General features: G+C 42.7%; 1 protein-coding gene across 1 annotated transcript in view; it reads right to left on the minus strand.

Moving 5' to 3' along the window:
- Positions 1–1,350: 1,350 nt before the first annotated feature.
- Positions 1,351–18,538, minus strand: part of LOC148514810 (C-type lectin domain family 2 member A-like) — a 94,092-nt gene continuing 76,904 nt past the window's right edge. Inside the window, exons 8-9 of the mRNA XM_088480936.1 lie at positions 8,532–8,644; positions 1,351–1,712 (exon numbers count right to left, since the gene is read on the minus strand). Coding sequence (XP_088337062.1) covers positions 1,589–1,712; positions 8,532–8,644 — 237 coding nt within the window. The 3' untranslated portion in view covers positions 1,351–1,588. The remainder of the gene's footprint in view (positions 1,713–8,531; positions 8,645–18,538) is intronic.

Here is an 18,538-nt window from a genome sequence, read left to right on the forward strand (position 1 = left end):
AGTGACGCAGTTAGCACACCTCCTGTTGCTTTGTTCGGCCCTCTGAATGTGTGAAACAAAACGGTTTTGCAGTAAAATTTAATTCTTCTCGGAGACGGTGTACCAACAACCATGATGTTTTATGTAATATTTGTGGCAAATATATTGTTGCAAAAGAGAAAAAAATATATAACTATTCGTAAAACATGCGTATCAGGCTTATTTTGGACATCACATAAGCCAGCAAGACAAGATTTGGGTGCCTCACAAAGTTTGTAAAACCTGCGTGGAATCACTCCGCAATTGGACTAAAGGTATAGGCATGTCACAGAGTCCCTTCGAGTACTGGAAGGAAAAAAAGGCAATTTGGTGGCTCTTGTATGAACTGGCTTTGCATTACTTAAGCTGCCCACCCTCCAGTGTGTACTCAGAGAGAGTTTTTAGCACAGCTGGGAACCTTGTGAGCGAACGGCGTAGGATGCTACTTCCTCAAAATGTGGAAAAGATGATGTTCATCAAAATGAACTGGAAATTCCATGAGGAAGACCTTTCCCGGCAATTACGTGACAGTACAGAGTCTTCTGTAATGGTGGATTCCACCGGGGATTAATATTGTGTGAGGATGATGTACACACTGATGAGGGTGAGGATGGCAATGATGATGACACCTTGCCATTGTAGAGCTGTTTCCTCAAGCCAATTGGTAGCTTGTTTTGTTGGGGCCCAAACAATCTAAACACTTCAGCCACAAAAGTGGCAGTCACTGTCGCTGAAGTGCTTGGTTTGTTAAAGTGTGCATGTCCTTTTTAATATCCAACATAAGGGTGGGTAGGAGGGCCCAAGGACAATTCCATCTTGCACTGCCTTTCATTTCTGCCACTGCTGTGTGACAATGTTTCATAGATGTGCTTTAAACTGTGGTGTCTATGCCGCTGCTCCGATGCTTAGTAACCATCAGCTCACTGCAACCTTTGGCCAATTATGGTGAAAACAATATTAAAAGCTGTGAGGTGGTCTAAATTGACTGTAAATGACTTTAAATGAATGTTATTGATGTTAATAATACTGTAGGAAGAAAAAAAAGCCCAATTTATGTGATTTTAGCTTTTCTGTCAATTTTTGTAAAAAATCCAAATCCAAATCCAAAGCTGGTATGATGAATTAGAACCAAATCCAAATCTGGCAAAATGGTCATTCGCACATCCCTACAAAAAACGGTTCTCATAGCTTTCTAACACTTATGTATGTAATTATCCTGTGTCTTTTAATGACATTTTCCGAATCAAATTTAATCAGAATAAAAAAATATCTTTTTAACTATTTTTAAGATTGTTTAATTCAATTTTTCATAAATATTAAAGACATGTGCATATCTCAAAAACTAGAGCCAATTGAAAAATAAGCCTGGCATATCCATGATCGGGAGCACTAAATTAATCGAAATTGACTCTTAAATCCCTGGCAACAGATTGACTGACTGTTCCCCAGTGTTATCTGTGCAAAGTTATCCACTAGTTTCGTCACAAGGGGAGGACGGTTATCTCATGTAGCTCATGGAATCCTGTTGACAGTGGAGCACATCAGCAATGCTCACTCATCTCTGCAAACCTCAGCTTCTTCTTGTACAAATCCAATTCTTTTTATGTTCTCCTTTCCCATTTTTAACTCCATCACGACTCAGGAAAACATATTTGGATCCATTAGAATTTCCTAGCAGGCTCTTGTTTGCTAATCTGGGAACAACAAAAGGCAACATTGTGTTGTGATATAATGCATCGGGATGCTGATGTTGCTCAGGGCAGACATTTGCATAATGCAGATTAGCGATAGTAGCATCTCCAATAATCATATAAGTTGATAGAATGGTAAGAATAGACATTACTGAGACAGACTATGGACTCACATACTCACTTACATTTCAGGACCTAAGAGATGTGGTCAAAATCCATCCAACTCAGAATGGCAGGAGATATACAATGATGTGCGTGTTCGCTACAGTGGCTGCGCAGTATGCTAAGAGTAACTAGATGTGGCAGGACACGGAGCTGCTGGCTATTCGTAATCAGGCCCTAAGAGGTTAAATGGGGCATTGTGGAGCTCTGTGATGCATCTATGGGGCTAAATGATATCATGATGGGGATCTATGGTTACATTATTTATTTTAATGTTACAGAAACCTTATAATTTCCTGGCCTCCCATACACTATTTATTTTGTCTGTAACTTACACCCTGCGGTACATAGTGCATATCCTATTTCCACGTTCCAGTGCCACAAACTGCTATACACAATACACTAGTACAAATCACCTGAAGTTTCCTGTCACAGGAACATGCTTACCACAGTACTATGCTATGGGGGTTTAGGGCAGAGGTTCTCAACTCCAGTCTTCAAGTACCCCAACAGGTCATATTTTAAGGATTTCTGTATGTGGTAACAGATGGGATAATTACTGACCCAGCAAAAAAGATTAAAGATATCCACAGAACATGAGCTGTACGTGGTACTTGAGGACTGGAGTTAAGAACCTCTGGTTTAGGGGATCATATAGGGCCTGATTCATAGAGGGGAATTCAATTAGAGGTGAAAAGCCATATTCGCCTGTTTTTTTGTGAAAAATTTGCCTAAAAAATATTTGCAAAATTCAATTCCAGGACAATTTCGCCTAAGCGGAAACAATTCTCCAAAGAAGATTCTCCAATCAATAGCTGGTGAATAGAAATGCAAAATCTTTATTTTGGGGTGCAAATGTGGGGAAACAAATCAGACCCCTTGGGACAGCCCCCCAAAGGACAAATACGCAAAAAAAACAAAAACAAAAACCTAAGAACACCCCAAAAAAGACGTCATTTTTGGGGTGAAAATTTAAAAAGTGGGGGGATAAACATTAAAAGTATCGAAATAGACTTCTTGGGGGTCCCCAAATATGGGTCAGGTGTTTTTGGGATTGCAGGTGCATGCAGCAGGTGGATTTTTCACGTTTTTTAAAAGTTCACTTTAGAGACATAAAAACATGCTAGCCCCCATTTTCAAGTATCCCAAATTTGACAGGAATACTTATTTTCACCAAAAAATACAGCTTTATGCCATTCTTCACCACTTTTACCTAGACGCTAATAGCAAGCAATTTACACAACTTAAGTACGCAAAATAGTTTTATTAGGGCTATTAGTACACATCTATAGTGATTCCCTATGTTATTAGGGCTATTAGTACACATCTATAGTGATTCCCTATGTTATTAGGGCTATTAGTACACATCTATAGTGATTCCCTATGTTATTAGGGCTATTAGTACACATCTATAGTGATTCCCTATGTTATTAGGGCTATTAGTACACAGCTATAGTGATTCCCTATGTTATTAGGGCTATTAGTACACATTTATAGTGATTCCCTATGTTATTAGGGCTATTAGTACACATCTGTAGTGATTCCCTATGTTATTAGGGCTATTAGTACACATCTATAGTGATTCCCTATGTTATTAGGGCTATTAGTACACAGCTATAGTGATTCCCTATGTTATTAGGGCTATTAGTACACAGCTATAGTGATTCCCTATGTTATTAGGGCTATTAGTACACATCTATAGTGATTCCCTATGTTATTAGGGCTATTAGTACACATCTATAGTGATTCCCTATGTTATTAGGGCTATTAGTACACATCTATAGTGATTCCCTATGTTATTAGGGCTATTAGTACACATCTATAGTGATTCCCTATGTTATTAGGGCTATTAGTACACATCTATAGTGATTCCCTATGTTATTAGGGCTATTAGTACACATCTATATAGATTCCCTATGTTAGTGCATCTTTTTCTGGGTTACAGACTGATTTACCCAATTCTTTCAGTACTTTTCGCCTGTTCTGCATTCGCCTATTTCCGTTTTCGCCTGTTTTGCAATTGAATTAGGCGAAAAGCGGGGATGAGCATGGAATGAATTCGCCTCTAATTGAATATGGCTCATAGTCCTGATAGTTTAAAGATCTGCACATGTGAGAGATTACTCGCAGTGCCCAGACGCCGCAGCATGACCAACAGACTGCGGCCATTTGGGGGCTTTGCAGGGGCGGTGTAAGGCAGTAGCCTAGAAAAGGGTGGGCCCATTTACTGGGTGTGCTGAAGTCAGTAGCTGTGACTTTATATGCAGCTTCACTGGCTTCAGCTGCGTGAAAACATCGGCCATCCTGAGTAACATGAAGGTCACCCAGATGACCGATGGTCATGCAGAGTAATCTGATGCTGCGTCCTTGGACACAGCTGTGGATTGTGTTGGGTATGGGATCCCAGCTGTCAGGATGCCAGCTGTCAGAATACTGACAGCGGCATCCTGACAGTCATAATCCTGACACTAAGAGGTATGTTCCCTACCCCTAACCCCTACCCCCTAACCCTCTCTCCCCGATGCCTGAACCTAACCTTCCCCTCTCCGCACCCTAAACCTAACCCTCCCCCCTTAGTGCCTAACCCTAACCCTCCCCCCTAATGCCTAACCCAATACTTGCCTACACTCCCGGAAGTCACGGGAGGCTCACAATTTTTCATGTAGCCCCCGCACTTCCAGGAAGTGTAGGCAGATCTCCCGCGTCCTGCCCATTTCCTAGTGAAGCGGGCAAATTGGGGAGAGTTAACAGAGAATTTGCAAGTCCGCGATGAGGGGGCGGGGCTAAATGATGACATTTGCATAATCTAGCCCCGCCCCCTCCCTGCAGACCCACAAATTGCAGACATTTCTGGGAAAGACAGCAGCAGGTCTCTGGTCTGCTCCCGGAAAGGATTTATACAAAGTCAGTAAGTATGCCTAACCCTATACCCTGAACCTAACCCTCCCCTTCCCCCGATACTTATCTTCAGGATGCTGGCGGTCAGGATACCAGAGCTGGGATCCTGACACTGTCGGGATTCCGGCGCCGGTATTTAGACCGTCGGCATCCCGTCTGATGGGATGATGACTACATCCTCTGTGGATCACACAAGCTGGCAGGAAGTTCCTACTTACACAAGATGCCTCCTGCACTATTACGACATTTTAGCACAGTAGCTGCATCCAAAGATGCAGCTACAGGACTGTGCAATGAGCCCCACAGTTTCTCAGTGTTATTGGCCTATTAGAGTATGTAACAGTGGTGGGTTTGTATCTGTGCAAACTGCAATTCCATATTGTGCACTTTGAAGTTTCAACTGGCTCTGAACAACTATGAATATTTAAGGATTATATTGAATTTACAATGAATTATTCCCAGTGACCATAATATGGGCCTGATTCAGCACCTATCGCTATTGCGCCTGCATAATCGCACGCAATTCTGCCGTGAAAATATGATAATGTTTGCAACCACTCATAGAGACGCCCACTACCACTTTCTCACATTTATAATAACCTGCAGTCCTTATACATCGGTAACATTGGCCCCTCACACACATTTACAACAGCTCTAAACGGTCTCAGAAATTTTGAATGAAGAGAAGAACAACAGGAGTTGTCTTGTGTGTGGCACACTTAATTATCCAATATTAAAATATAACTTGTATTCATTCCCAATAAGATACAAGTTTCAACAGCAAAGCATTAAAAACTCACATAAAAGAGAAATATACTAGAGCAGTGGTTCTCAAACTCGGCCCTCAGGACTCCACACAGGTCACGTTTTCCAGGTCAACCAGCAGGTGCACAGCTGTATTCATTACTCACTGACACATTTTCCTGGTCACTTAGCAGGTGCACAGGTGTAATCATCACTCACTGACACATTTTAAAATAACCACAGGTGGAGCTAATTATTTCACTTGCGATTCTGTGAGGAGACCTGGAAAACATGCACTTATTGGGGTCCTGAAGACCGAGTTTGAGAACCTGTGTACTAGTGTATACAAAACAAATAAAAGTATATTAAAACAAATAGTCCCGCCGTGTGTGTGTTCCTAATAGTAAATGGGATGGTTGGAATAACAGGACATAGTGCCTGTTGCATATAACAATATTGGTGTTGAAGTGATTATTCCGGACCTTGTATTACAATTCTGTGTCAATATATAACTGGACTAAATAGAGGGAAATAAACTGGAATTTATCACTCAATAACATTGCTATGATATTAAATTGACATGGGATTAATATCTTGGACCTCAATATTGTAACACTTGTCCACACGCAAGGGACTATGGGCCTGATTCAGACCCACTCGCGAGCGGCTGTCTGCTCGCAAGTGGGTCGATGTTATGCACTGAGCATGCGCACGACGGAGGGAGCTCCGTCGTGCGCATGCGCCAGACGCGACGAGCGAAGGAAAGTCCTTCGCTCGTTGTGTCCGATCAAAGGGGGCGTGCTGTCAATGTTGATTGACAGCACGCCCCCTTTGGTGGGCGTGCCGGGGGCGTGCCTCCCTGACGGGGGCGTTCCCATGGGAACGCCTCCCGTCAGAAGCCGGCCCACTGACATCACTAGTGATGTCAGTGGGAGTGATTTTGGCTCTGATAGAGCCAAAATCACTCCGGAGCTTGCGGTTGAAAACCTCAACCGCAGGCTCCGGCTCGCAAATTCGATGGTCGCGATGGTCTCGACCATCGCGACCATCACAGTGCACGCTCGTATAGCCTGTGGGTGGTGACCCACAGCTATACGAGCGTCCAGGAGGACGCTCCATGAAAATGGAGCCCGGCCCTCATTCAGAGCGTGCGCTCTGCTCAGAGCGTACGGCTCTGAATGAGGGCCTATGTAAGAGGGTAATAAACCAGGATTGTCCAAAATCCCCCTGTGGAGAGATTAAGAGAATACTAATCCCATTTACTAATTGAAGTTATACCAGACGGTAACGGTGAAGCACATTGAAGGGTTGGATAAAAGATATCACTAATATTCAGTATAAGTGAGACTCTATGAAGTTATACTAAGATGTACATTGACTTTACCTGGTAACATAATATAGGCTGATTGAAATATGAATAATAGGAACACACACAGCGGGACTATTTGTTTTAATACACTTTTATTTGTTTTGTATTTACTAGCATATGTCTCTTTATGTGAGCTTTTAATATTTCGCTGTACAAACTTGTAACTTATTGGGAATGAATAAAAGCTATATTTTAATATTGGACAATTAAGTAAACCACACACAAGACAACTAATGTTGTTCTTCTCTTCATTTACACCACCTTTACACCAGAGCTAAAATTCGGATTATTGCAGGGTTAACCCGGATTGCTCCTTGGTGTAAAAGGGGAAAGGGTTGGATTCCTGGGTCGAATGACCCGGCAATCCAACCCAGGTAACTAGCAGGGTTTAACAAGGGCATAAAAGTGTACAGCGCTATTGTGAGGATATCAGTGTATTTAAACTAGGGGTGAGCGGGTTCGGTTTTACTCGGTTTTACTCGGATCTTTTTATTGGCTATCGCCGAACACGTGTTTTGGATAGCGAATAAAATCGAGCCGAATTTGCGGTAAAGTGGCGATAAGAACTGAGTAAAACCGAGTAAAACCGATCCCGCTCACCCCTAATTTAAACCACAATCAGATGGAGTGTAATACATATGTTAATAAAATTTATTACCTGACATAATTAAAACAACAGTTAAAACTGTACTTAGTATAGATATGCACTGCAGTAAAACATCTGACATAAGTTCCTTAACTCTGCATATGGATGATGGATGGCTGTATGAATAATAATAATGTCCTGTTCCTATATGACTCCTGAGTTACAGTCACTGAATAGAGGGTGCTTGGTGGTAGGTCCAATTAGATGGTACAGTCTCTTACCAACTCATGATTGGAGGGTCCATGGAGGTGAATGGAACAGCAATCTCGCTCTATCAGGTCCCTTGGAGTGGTGGGGGAAAAATCCCTGCAGACTTTGATACTTTTAGTTCGACCGTTGCCCACTGAATTGCATCTTCTGGTATCCCGTCCACTGTACCCAGAAAGCACCAGGATGCCGGAGACTTAACCACTTACCTATGGATTTGGAGACTCTCCCACAAATTCAGGAGATTTTGGGAAAGTAGGGAAGTATGACATAACTACTATGTTTAGTCTCTGCTACTGCAAACATCACAGTACAGTATAGCCAGTAACATTGTTAATGAAGCTAAGTTGATGTGATGTGCGGTCAGGTGAGGCAGATCCTTTCCTGGCATACTTAGGTATACTCCAGAGTTTTGACTATAAAAATGATCAGAAAAATTTTAAGAAAATATTATAAATATCTTCTTTGCATTATTCTAATTATTTTTATAGTCAAAACTCTGGAGTAAAAATTGTATGGCAGGTGAGGCACTGTATGGCAGGTGAGGCACTGCCTCCCCTGTCTGCCTTTTCCGCACACCCCTGATCAAAACACACCAAATTTCCAGCACTATATACTGCTGCACCTTTGTGTAATGTCCACATCAATCCTAGGCATCATATATGTATCTGTAAATCTGGCTCTGATCCCAGTCAGTGCCTCCCCAGCCATTTACCTCACCGCACGTCACTGATGGATATTGTCCCCTTGATTATCATTATCAATTTTACATATTGAAAACAGAGGAAAAACTCACAGATGCTCAGTGCATAATGTTCCATTAGTCCAAGTCCAACCATTATTAGTATCATTCCAATATAGTCCAATCCAGTAATTGCCCATGCACATATATTTTTTCAAATTTTTCTCCTAAGAAGAAAATACAAGTTTGTCTGAATATCAAACAGTACACATAACCATAATATTGCGTACAAACTCATAACATGTACTAATGTAACATATCACAATGTAATTGGAGCCATTAAAGCTTTCAATTCAACACACAGAACCTTATTTCCAGTTAAAGGTAGAAATGTGCACCGACCCCCGTGTTTTGGTTTTGGATCTGGATTTTTTCTTTAAAAATCATAGAAACAGCTAAAATCACTTAAAATGTGCCTGTTTTTGTTCCTACAGTATTATTAACCTCACAACTCACAATATTGATTTTTTCATCTAGTTATGGGCCAAAAGGTTGCATCCAGCTAGTTGGCTCAAAACTGAGTGATAAATAGATTTGAGGACTGTGCAAAGATAATGGTTGGGGTACCCTTTGTGGATTGAAGAATTGATAGTTGCTAGTTGGCGCAGCCACTGGCTGAAGTAAGAAGAGTTGATACTTCATAATTGGTGCATACCCTGGCTGAACTAAGAATTGATAGTTGATAGTTGGTGCAGCCACTGGCTGAAGTAAAAAGAGTTGATACTTGATAATTGGTGCAGCCAGTGGCTGAATAATTGATAGTTGATAGTTCATTGTTGATGCAGCATCTGGGCTGAGTAGTAGTTAATTACAGAGCTATGATTAGGAAGGAACCAGTCCTGCAACATCCTTGACAGCTGGAACTCTTGGTAAGTTGCGGCCGTTACAGCCTTGAGGGCTGGTGAGGAGTGACGACAGGTGGCCTTTAGTCCGTGAAGCAGGATGCGGCCTTTGGGCCATATAGCAGCCTTGAGGGCTGAGAACCCTTGGCTGAATGTCACTTGTGCCGCTGGGTTGACACAACAGCAGCAGTTGGTCCAGAACTTTCTTTAAAAAAAAAAAATGAAAGGCGCATACAGGAGAAGCTGTCTGTGGCCATTACAATTTCTGGACATTCATAAACTATTACATTAAAAATTTCAGGCAGCAATGCCCCAACCAGCACATAATGGAAAGGAAAAAGGGTGCAAGATGGAATTGTCCTTGGCCCTCCAAACCACCCTTATGTTGTATATATGAAACAGGACATTCACAGTTTAACAAACCAATCACTTCAGCGAAAGGGACTGCCACTTGTGGCTGAAATTATTGGTTTGCTTGGAACCCCCACAAAACAAGCTACCAATGCGCAGTGGACATTGGTGGCAATGATCCCATACAAACTGACTTTACAACATAGTTAAAATCAGATGTCGTCGTCATCATCATCCCCATCAGTGTGTACATCCTCCTCTTCTTCACACAATATGAATTCGTCCCCACTGAAATCCACCATTACAGACACTTCTGTATTTTTTTTACTTAAGTGCTGGTAAAGGTCTTCCTCGTGGAATTTGTAATTCATTTTGATGAACATCATCTTTTCCACATTTTGGGGAATTAACCTCCTACACCGATCACTGACAAGGTTCCCGGCTGCTCTGAAAACTCATTCAGAGTACAGACTGGAGGGTGGGCAACTTAAGTACAGCAAAGCCAGTTTGTGTAAAAGACTCCAAATTGCCTCTTTTTCCTGCCAGTAGGGGACTGTCTGACATATCTATTTGGATGCTATCTCTAAAAAAACAATCATCCACCATTCTCTGAATGGGGACCGTATCAGACAAAGTCACGGTAGACATGTCACTCATTGTAGGTAGTTCTTTCAGACCCAACCAGATGTCATTAGGTTTTGCTGACTGATCTGTATCACCACCAGCAGTGGGTGTCTTAGGAGGTGAAAAGCCGCGATCCGTGGAAAAGTTTTGCCTGTTGCCGCTTTTCGTCTGTTTGCATCTTATCTCCAAATTCAATTCCGGTACCAATTTGCTTAAGCGGAAAGTCAATATGCTAAACAGGCGGAAAAGTTTCTTCAATGAATGGCAGGTGAAAAAAAGTGCAAAATCTCTAGTTTGGGGTGCAAATGTGGGGAATTGATTCAGAATCCTTTGGACACCCCCCAAAGGACAAATCAGCCAAAAAAATTAAAAATCACTTAGAACACACCAAAAAAGACATGTCATTTTGTGTTTAAAATGAAAAAAGTGTTTGGACAAGGATAAAAACTAGCGAAATAGGTTTATTGGGGGCTATATGGATGGGTGTTTTTAGGATTGCAGGTGCATGCAGCAAGTATATTTTTCAAATTTTTAAAAAGTGCACTTTAGAGACACAAAAATATGCTAGCACACATTTTCAAGTACCTCAAATTTCACTGGACTATCTATTCTCACCAAAAAATTCTGGGCCTGATTCAGAGCCGCTCGCAAAAAGCAAGTGCTTGCTCTGAAACAGGGCGGCCGCATGTTTTTTTAAAACCGGCCTCCTGGCCACTCGCATAGCTGTGGGTGACCACCCACAGATTTTGTGAGCGGCCATGTGATGGTCGCAACCATCGCGACCATTGGGCTTGCGACGAGACCCTTGTGGTAGGGTCTCATTCCTGCAAGCCCCAGTGAGCTTCTGGCTCTAATAGAGCCGGAAGCTCACCACTGACATCACTCGTGATGTCAGTGGGGCCGCCCCAAAATGGCAAGCATTCCTTCGGGAATGCCTCCATTTGGCAAGCTACCCCCCAACCGCCTACCAAACGGGGCGAGCTGTCGATCAACATCGACAGCCGCTCCTTTTGGATGCGGGCTCCGAAGCGAGTGATTTCTCAGGGCTCCGGGGCTCGTGCATGCGCCATCGACCCACTTGCGAGCCTGTCTTGAGCGCGACTGGCAGGTAACACTTCCAATAGGAAGCCACCTCCAGCCTCGCAGCCCCTAGGTAAAATCCGCCACTGGGTGTGACCATAATCAAAATGATCCTTGACATTAGTTTTTGTAAAAAATTATATATATATAATACAATATGGTACTGACACCATCGCTACTACCGTTCGGTTTTCTGTGCAGATTCTCATTTTTTAGACACAATGTATTCCACTATAATCCCAATCAATCAGTGGCTGCTGTGTGTTCTCCAGTGGGACCATTGTTGTGCGATCTCGTAGATTTATGAAAATAGAAAGGTGAGAACGAGCGCATTATAGTGTAGTAAATTACACTAAATTATCACCACACTATTTCAATAGTAATGGGTATGAGCCTAAATAATTAGTCATGTATTATGGTATCTTTTCCTAGAACTGTTCGTCAGGAGTTTACATATTATAAGAGGTACCTCATGAAGTCCTGCGATTATCGCAATAAGAGACGAAACACGTTGAGGAATCGGTGACCTCCGTTATTACAACCTCCAGATAAGCCTTTTTGATTCATTTTAAATGTAATTACCCATTCTTTGTGTGTGGTTTATTAAAGTATGTTTTAATTACTACACGATGAGTTTTTTTACTACATATGATAAGAAGTACCTCCTGAACAGTTCTAGGAAAAGACACCATAATACATGCCTAATTGTTTAGGCTCATACAGTACGCATTACTACTGAAGTAGCATGGTGATAATTTTGTGTAACTAGCTACATTATAAGGCGCTTGTTCTCACCTTTCTATTTTTATATATATATATATATATATATATATATATTAGGGGTGAGCGGGTTCGGATTTCTGAAATCCGAACCCCCCCCGAGCCCCCCCGATCCGAGTCCGATCCGAGTCAGGCTCGACTTTTCCCGCCTGACTCGGATCTGAAATCGAGGCAAAACGTCATCATCCCGCCTTCCGAGTCTCGCAGGTTTTGGATCCTATATAAGGTACCCGCGTCGGCGCCATTTTCTCACTCGGCTGTGGACAGTGAAGAGGGAGGGTGGGAGTTAGGGCTGGCTGGGCTGTGTAGTGTAGTGTAGTGTAGTGCAGAGTAGTGTTGTGCTGTGCTGTGCTGCGCTGTGCTGTGCTGCTGTTGTCCACTACTTCAAAGTCCATAGGGGCTGGCTGTGTTGTGCTGTGCTGCTGTTGTTAATAGGGGCTGTGTCCACTACTTCAAAGTCCATAGGGGCTGGCTGGACTGTGTTGTGCAGTCAGTTCTCCATAGGGGCTGTGTCCACTCCAAAGTCCTGTGCAGTGTCCCAGTCCTAAAGGGGTGCTGTAGTGTTGTCCAGGGGGTGCTCTGTCCATCAGGGGTGCTCCCCCCAAGTGCTAAAAAAATAATATATTTTCTGTGTTTGTGAATTGTGTGCGCAGTAGCCGCACGTGCATCAACAAAGTAGTGCCAAGCATGCGCCTGTGTCATAAGTAAAGGGCCGGCTGGCTTGACCGTTAAAGGGTGCTGTAACCCCCGAAAGTACACTCCAGTCCAAACCAAAAAAAAAATAATTTTCTGTGTTTGTGAATTGTGTGCGCAGTAGCCGCACGTGCATCAACAAAGTAGTGCTAAGCATGCGCCTGTGTCATAAGTAAAGGGCCAGCTGGCTTGACCGTTAAGGGTGCTGTAACCCCCAAAGTACACTCCAGTCCAAACCAAAAAAAAAAATATTTTCTGTGTTTGTGAATTGTGTGCGCAGTAGCCGCATGTGCATCAACAAAGTAGTGCCAAGCGTGCGCCTGTGTCATAAGTAAAGGGCCGGCTGGCTTGACCGTTAAAGGGTGCTGTAACCCCCAAAGTACACTCCAGTCCAAACCAAAAAAAAAATTATTTCTGTGTTTAGCCGCACGAATATATCAAATCGATATAACATAAATGGAGGACCAAACTTTCTCCGATAAAAATAAAATAGAGAAAGATCAAGAACCACTTCCTCCTAGTGCTGAAGCTGCTGCCACTAGTCATGACATAGACGATAACATGCCATCAACGTCGTCTGCCAAGGCCGATGCCCAATGTCATAGTAGAGGGCACATACAATCCCAAAAGGCAAAGTTCAGGAAAATGACCTTGAAAAAGACAATTAAATCAGCTGAAGAGAAACGTAAACTTGCCAATATGCCATTTACGACACGGAGTGGCAAGGAATGGCTAAGGTCGATCCCTAGTATGTTCATGACTAGTGGTTCAGCTTCACATGACGATGGAAGCCCTCCTCCCACTAAAAAAATCAAAAGAGTTAAGCTGGCAAAAGCACAGCGAAGAACTGTGCTTTCTAAGAAGATATCACAAATCCCCAAGGAGAGTCCAAGTGTGGTGGCGGTTGCGATGCCTGACCTTCCCAGCACTGGATGGGAAGAGGTGGCTCTTTCCACCATTTGCACGCCCCCTGCAAGTGCTGAAAGGAGCACCCACAGTCCACTTGCTGATATGCAAATTGAAGATGTCACTGTTGAAGTACAACAGGATGAGGATACTGGTGTAGCTGGCGCTGAGGAGGAAGTTGGCGAGGAGGATTCTGATGGTGATGTGGTTTGTTTAAATCAGGCTCCAGGGGAGACAGTTGTTGTCCGTGGGATGAAAAAGCCCATCACGGTCATGCCTGGGCAGAAGACCAAACATTCCACCTCTTTGGTCTGGCAATATTTCTATCCAAATCCAGACAACAACTGTCTTGCCATATGTACCATATGTAAAGGTGAAATAAGTAGGGGTAGGGACGTCAACCACCTAGGAACATCCTCCCTTATACGGCACCTGCAGCGCGTTCATAAAAAGTTACTGTCAAGTTCAGAAACTTTGGCTAAGACCGTAAGCAGTCCAGGGACACCTAAATCCCGTTGTCCTGTTGTATCCAAGCGCCTGCAAACCACACCGTCAACTCCCTCCTCATCAATTTCCTCCTTAGTCAGGATCGGAAGTAGTCCTGCAGGCCATGTCACTGGCATGACAGACTCTCCTATCCGGGATTCCTCCGGAGGATCCTGCATTGCTACGCCTACTGCTGCCGCTGCTGCTGTTGCTGCTGCTGGGAGTCGTTCATCATCCTAGAGAGGAAGTAGGAACACCACTACTTTTACTAAACAATTGACCCTCCAACAGTCCTTAGCGAGGAGGATGAAGTACGACAGCAGTCATCCTGAAGCAAAACGTATAACTGAGGCCTTGACTGCTATGTTGGTATTAGACGTGCGTCCGGTATCCGCCATTAGTGCAGTGGGATTTAGACAATTGATGGAGGTAGTGTGTCCCCGGTTCCAAATCCCGTCTAGATTCCACTTCACTAGGCAGGCGATACTGAGACTGTACAGAAACGTCAGAAAAAGTGTCCTCAGTGTCCTGAAAAATGCCGTTGTACACAATGTCCACTTAACCACGGACATGTGGACAAGTGGAACAGGGCAGACTAAGGACTATATGACTGTGACAGCCCACTGGGTAGATGTATCACCTTACGCAGCAACAGCAGCAGCGTCACCAGTAGCAGCATCTCAGAAACGCCAGCTCGTTACAAGGTAGGCTACGCTGTGTATCACCGGTTTCAGTAAGAGGCACACCGCCGACAACCTCTTAGAGAAACTGAGGGAAATCATCGCCCAGTGGCTTACCCCACTTAGACTCTCCTGGGGATTTGTGATATCTGACAATGCCACCAATATTGTGCGGGCATTACATCTGGGCAAATTCCAGCACGTCCCATGTTTTGCTCACACAATAAACTTGGTGGTGCAGAATTTTCTGAAAAGCGACAGGGGCGTGCAGGAGATGCTTTGGGTGGCCCGAAAAATTTCGGGCCACTTTCGCCATTCAGCGACTGCGTGCCGAAGACTGGAGTGCCAGCAAACACTCTTGAACCTGCCCCGCCATCACCTGAAGCAAGAGGTTGTGACGCGGTGGAACTCAACCCTCTATATGCTTCAGAGGATGGAGGAGCAGCAAAAGGCCATACAAGCCTATACATCCACCTATGACATAGGCAAAGGAGGGGGTATGCACCTGACTCAAGCGCAGTGGAGAATGATTTCCGTGTTGTGCAAGGTTCTCCAGCCCTTCGAACTTGCCACACGTGAAGTCAGTTCAGACACTGCCAGCTTGAGTCAGGTCATTCCCCTCATCAGGCTTTTGCAGAAGCAGCTGGAGAAAGTGAAGGAGGAGCTAAGACGGAGCGATTCCGCTAGGCATGTGGGACTTGTGGATGAAGCCCTTCATTCGCTTTGCCAGGATTCAAGGGTGGTCAATCTGTTGAAATCAGACCACTACATTTTGGCCACCGTGCTCGATCCTAGGTGTAAAGCCTATGTGGTGTCTCTCTTTCCGGCCGACACAAGCCTGCAGAGGTGCAAAGACCTGCTGGTGAACACACTGTCAGCTGAAGCGGAACGTGACACGTCAACGGCTCCTTCTTCATTTTCTCCCGCAACTGGGCCTGCCAGGAAAAAACGTAGGTATCCTAAGCAACCCGCTGGCGGTGATGCAGGGCAGGCAGGACCAAGTTTGGACATCTGGTCCGGACTGAAGGACCTGGCAACAATTTCTGACATGTCTACTGTCACTGCATATGATACTGTCACCATTGACAGAATGGTGGAGGATTACATCGGTGACAGCATCCACATAGGCATGTCAGACAGTCCATACCTGTACTGGCAGGAAAAAGAAGTAATTTGGAGGCCGCTGTACAAACTGGCTCTATTTTACCTGAGTTGCCCCCCCTCCAGTGTGTACTCCGAAAGAGTGTTTAGTGCAGCCGGGAACCTTGTCAGCGAAAGGCGTAGGAGGTTGCTTCCACAGAATGTGGAGAAGATGATGTTCATCAAAATGAATTATCAGCTCTTCCAGGGAGACCAGCCTCCAGAACATACAGAGGGACCTGTGGTGGTGGATTCAAGCGGGGACGAGTTAATACTTTGTGAGGATGAGGATGTACACACTGAAGAGGGTGAGGAATCGGTGGATGAGGAGGATGAGGATGACATCTTGCCTCCGTAGAGCCAGTTTGTGCAGGGACAGATTAATTGCCAGCTTGTTTTGTGGGGGCCCAAACGAACCAATAATTTCAGCCACAGTTGTGTGGCAGACCCTGGCGCTGAAATGATTGGTTTGTTAAAGTGTGCATGTCCTGTTTATACAATATAAGGGTGGGTGGGAGGGCCCAAGGACAATTCCATCTTGCTCCTCTTTTTTTCTTTGCATTATGTACAGTTTGGGGCCTAGTTTTTCAAACTGCAATCCTGTCTGCCACTGCAGTATCATGCCTAGATGGGTCACGTGTTTGTGCCGCCCACTCGTGTCGCTTAGCATAGTCATCCAGCTAACTCGGTGCAACCTTTTGGACATAAAAACACTATTGTGAGGTGTGAGGTGTTCAGAATAGACTGGAAATGAGTGAAAATTAAGGTTATTGAGGTTAATAATAGCATAGGAGCAGAAAAACCTACAAATTCTGTGATTTTAGCTGTTTTTATGCTTTTTTTCAAAAAAATACAGATCCAAAACACAAAACCCAGAACCCAAAACACGGAAGGGTGGTTTTGGCAAAACCAATCCAGATCCAAAACACGAAGAAAGATCCAGATCCAAAACCAAAACACGAAAAGTGGCCGGTGCACACCCCTAATATATATATATATATATATATATATATATATATATATATATATATATATTTTTTTTTATTATTATTATTTTTTTTTCTGATGTTTAATTTAGAAAAGCAGCCAATTTTAAAAGCATTTTAGCTCCAATGAATCAAAGGGAAAATTACATTCTCACTCCATTGGACTAGACTTTATAACTAAGACAATTGGCAGCTATCCCTGTAACAAATGTATATGCTGTAAACATATGTAAAAAGAAGCACTTGTAATTCTAAGTATGTTATTTATCGAATTACCTGCAGATCTGTATTATGTAGGTAAAATGAAGAGAATTTTGAAGATAAGAATACAGGAACACCTAAGAAATATTAAAAACAAGGTATTGACTCAGTTTACCTAGGCATTATTTGGAAGTTCACAACTCCGATGATAGAGGTTTGAAATCCATTGTTCTTGAATGTGTAAAAGAAGATCAAAGGATAAGTAATAGGGATTTAGCATTAGCAAGAAGAGAGTCTTATTGGATATATATGTTACAATATCTGATACCTAAAGGACTTAACAAAGATATAGATATAGTCTCTTTCCAGTAATTCTTATATATGATAAAGAGGGTTGGATATTGTGGGGTCGAATTAGGTTATGGATATAGCTTTTTCTTGTAAGTTTTTGTCATTCATTATAAAAATAATAAAATGATAATCATCTCTATAAGTTATGTTATGATAAATATTACATATATGTAAACCTATTAATTTTACTTTTTTTAAACGATTGTGATACGATTGGCTATTGAAATCTGTAAAAAGATAGGTTATACTGTATATGTATTTATGTATTAATCATCATGAAGACTTTATTATTATTATTTTTATTATGAGGATTTGGATATGTAGAATATTGTAAAATATTGGTTATTTGTGGTGTCAATGAGTGTAATTGGAGACAAGGTATAAAATAAATTAAAATGGATGGCCATAGATAGGAGTCAGGTAACTTGATTGCGTACACACGTATAAAAATGGTTGTGTGTTCCATGAACAATAGAACAACATACACACATAGATAATTAATGTGGCTGTGCGTTCCACAGATATACTCCAGGGATGGAACATACAGGAAGTCATCCCAGAATGGAACCATGCATTCCATGGGTTGATGCACACTGTTGGACACTAGGAAGTTATACCCATTTGATGGACGGATGTGTATACGTTGTGACGAGCAATGTGAACACTTATTACGGTGCATTCCAAAGCTAGGAACTATACATAGTGATGCGTTCCATACAAGGAGGTATATACACAGATTGGTGAATAATCACAATCACTTAGAATCTCAAATAGAGGGTTGGAATACATTTAAAGATATAATTGGAACACAATTAAACAAATTGACGAATTCTATATTAATAAATGAAAGTTAAATTACATTTAAGGTTAATGTCACTTTATACACTAATTGTTTAAATAATCACAAAAAAAATATATAATTTAAGTGGTATTAGAAATAA

The sequence above is a fragment of the Taudactylus pleione genome, unplaced genomic scaffold (genome assembly GCF_031769625.1).
Source record: "Taudactylus pleione unplaced genomic scaffold, aTauple2 ptg000258l, whole genome shotgun sequence".
NCBI lineage: Eukaryota > Metazoa > Chordata > Amphibia > Anura > Myobatrachidae > Taudactylus > Taudactylus pleione.